This window comes from Myotis myotis, unplaced genomic scaffold, assembly GCF_014108235.1.
Source record: "Myotis myotis isolate mMyoMyo1 unplaced genomic scaffold, mMyoMyo1.p scaffold_m19_p_44, whole genome shotgun sequence".
In the NCBI taxonomy this organism is placed as follows: domain Eukaryota; kingdom Metazoa; phylum Chordata; class Mammalia; order Chiroptera; family Vespertilionidae; genus Myotis; species Myotis myotis.
The window spans coordinates 490,423-492,922 of NW_023416351.1; the positions used below are offsets into that span (position 1 = coordinate 490,423).

Below are 2,500 nucleotides of genomic sequence, written 5' to 3' on the forward strand. Positions count from 1 at the left end.
GCTCACACACACACGCTCACACACATGCTCACACACACACATTCACACACACACACACCTACCCTGCCTCTCACCCTGGGGGCCCTCCTGGGGCTGCCCTGTGGGGGGAGCGGGGAGTGAGGAGGGAGCCCCACCCCGCTCACTGGCCTCTCCCCCTCCCGCGCCCCCACAGGAGCCTGGACTTCATCAGCCTCATGGCCTACGACCTGCACGGCTCCTGGGAGCGGACTACGGGCCATCACAGCGCCCTCTACCCGAGGCAGGGGGAGCAGGGGGCGGCGGCTGAGCTCAATGTGGTGAGTGGCCGTGGGGGGCAGCCCCAGTCCCTGTCCGGCTGCCTCTTTTGAGCCTCGAGGCACCTAAGGAGGGGCTTGCAGGCTTCCAGAAAGTGCTCTCAGGGCAGAGCCCCCACTCACTGGCCCAGGTTTGGTGGGTGGGTGGGGCTTCCGGCCGCCTCTCCGCAGAGCAGGACGCGCACTTGTCAGAAGCCCAGGCCACTTGACGGGGTTCTGTTTTGTTCCGGGAGGACGGGAGGGGAAGCATCAGGGTGAGAGGGAGCCATGGGTCGGCCGCCCTGCAGGCCCCGCGGAGCTGGGGCCGCCCTGGCTGTTCTGAGCACAGCCACCCTCGTTGCCCTGCACCCACCCTCCCCTCTCAGGTGCCGGGAGGTAGACGTTTGTATTGTGTCCATTTTGCAGACTGGAAGCCTGAGGCCCGGGAGGTTGGGAAGGTGCGGGAAGGCAGGGACTGGCTGCATTGCTCACAGTGGTGTCCCAAGCACCTGGGATGGGCCTGGCACATGGGCGTCCGTCACCGTCGGCTCAGGGAGTGGCTGTTGGGCCCCAAAGCCCAGGCTCCCGTGTGTCTCACTGAGCCGAGTCCATGGACAGATGGACAGATGGACGGGCGGGCGGGCGGGCGGGAACGCTTCGGAGCCCCAGCCTTGGATGACGAGGCTCAGGCTGCACACAGGAAGCCCCCTCTCCCGCCCCCAGGACTCCGCGGTGCAGCAGTGGCTGCAGCAGGGGACCCCGGCCAGCAAGCTGGTCCTGGGCGTGCCCACCTACGGACGGACCTTCACCCTGGCCTCCCCGGCAAACACCGGGGTGGGGGCCCCGGCCACCGGGCCCGGCACCCCAGGCCCCTTCACCAAGGAGGCAGGGCTGCTGGCGTACTACGAGGTAGGCCCGCGGCCCAGGGCACGTGCACCCCATCCCTCGCCTGTCATCTCGGTTCGGTCCCAGCCCAGGGGCCTCGCCGACGTCAGGGTTGGGGGTCACTCGGTCTGAACCCCCCGCCGCCCCCCGTTCCCTGGGTTCCTGGGAAGGAACCCCCGTCTCTAGTGGTCCCTCCTCCCGCTCGCCCTCTCCCCCCAGGTGTGCGCCTGGAAGGGGGCTGCCCAGCACCGGATCCCAGAGCAGGAGGTGCCCTACGCCTTCCGGGGCGACCAGTGGGTGGGCTTTGACGATACCGAGAGCCTCAAAGCCAAGGTGAGCCCCGGTCAGTTACCGCGCAGGCAGCCGGCTTGTGCTGGCAGGTCCTTGCAGAGGTGTGGACGGCGCCCTGGGGCGGAGGAAGGGAGGAGGGAGACCCAGGCTGGCGGAGGGAGCCCTGCTGAAGCCGAGAGGCAGAGAGGACGGCTGGAGGCCCGCACAGCCTGGCCTGCACAGGGGCGGGGAAAGTCTAGGGGGGAGGCCGCTGGAGGGGAGAATGGGGCCAGCAAGGGGGCCTGCCCAGCCCCCTCCCCCCAGACTGACTCCGGTGAGCCCTGGCCCTGGCAGGGTTCGGGGAAGGGAAGCTGCCCAAGGGAACGGCCCTGCCCCGAGGAAGCTGGGGTGCAGCAGAGACAAGCAGGCAGGGAGCCCTGCAGACGTTGGGGAGCTTGTTCCCATGGCAACAGCTCAGCCAGGCGCCTGCACACAGGCCAGGGCAGGAAAGGCCCGATGGCAGCTTCCACTGAGGGGCCACGCGCCGTCCACCCCTCACCCCACCCAGACCGTCCTGCTGGGCCGGACCTTCCCTGTGACGCGCCGGCCGGGCTGGGCTCAGCCGTCTAGGCTCCCAGGCCAGGAGCCTCAGCCACTCTGGTCTGGGGGTGCTGGCGGGAATCGGCCCACGGCCTCCAGCTCCTGCGCCCCCTCCCTCCCCCGCAGGTCAGCTACCTGAAGCAGAAGGGACTGGGCGGGGCCATGGTCTGGGCGCTGGACATGGACGACTTCGCAGGCTCCTTCTGCAACCAAGGCCGATACCCCCTCATCAAGACCCTGCAGACGGAGCTGCGGAGTCCAGGGGCAGGTGGGAGCCCCTCCCTGAACTTGTGTCCTGGCTCCTCCTGAGGAAGTGGCTCCCCCCCGGCTGTGTCCCCCCGAATCTCAGGCGCCCCCAAGGCTGAGGTTGCAATGCCCCCTCTTTCCAACGGTGGCAAAGCCCCCGGGGCTGGTAATGGGGCTTCCCCCAGCCCCGAGCCCGGGCGGGCGGCTGGCTTCTCTCTGTGGGAGGA

General features: G+C 69.1%; 1 protein-coding gene across 1 annotated transcript in view; it reads left to right on the plus strand.

The window, feature by feature from the left end:
* CHIT1 (chitinase 1) overlaps nucleotides 1–2,500 on the plus strand; it is an 8,601-nt gene that overhangs the window by 5,412 nt on the left and 689 nt on the right. The window contains exons 7-10 of the mRNA XM_036307028.1: nucleotides 173–296; nucleotides 996–1,181; nucleotides 1,377–1,490; nucleotides 2,154–2,295. Coding sequence (XP_036162921.1) covers nucleotides 173–296; nucleotides 996–1,181; nucleotides 1,377–1,490; nucleotides 2,154–2,295 — 566 coding nt within the window. The remainder of the gene's footprint in view (nucleotides 1–172; nucleotides 297–995; nucleotides 1,182–1,376; nucleotides 1,491–2,153; nucleotides 2,296–2,500) is intronic.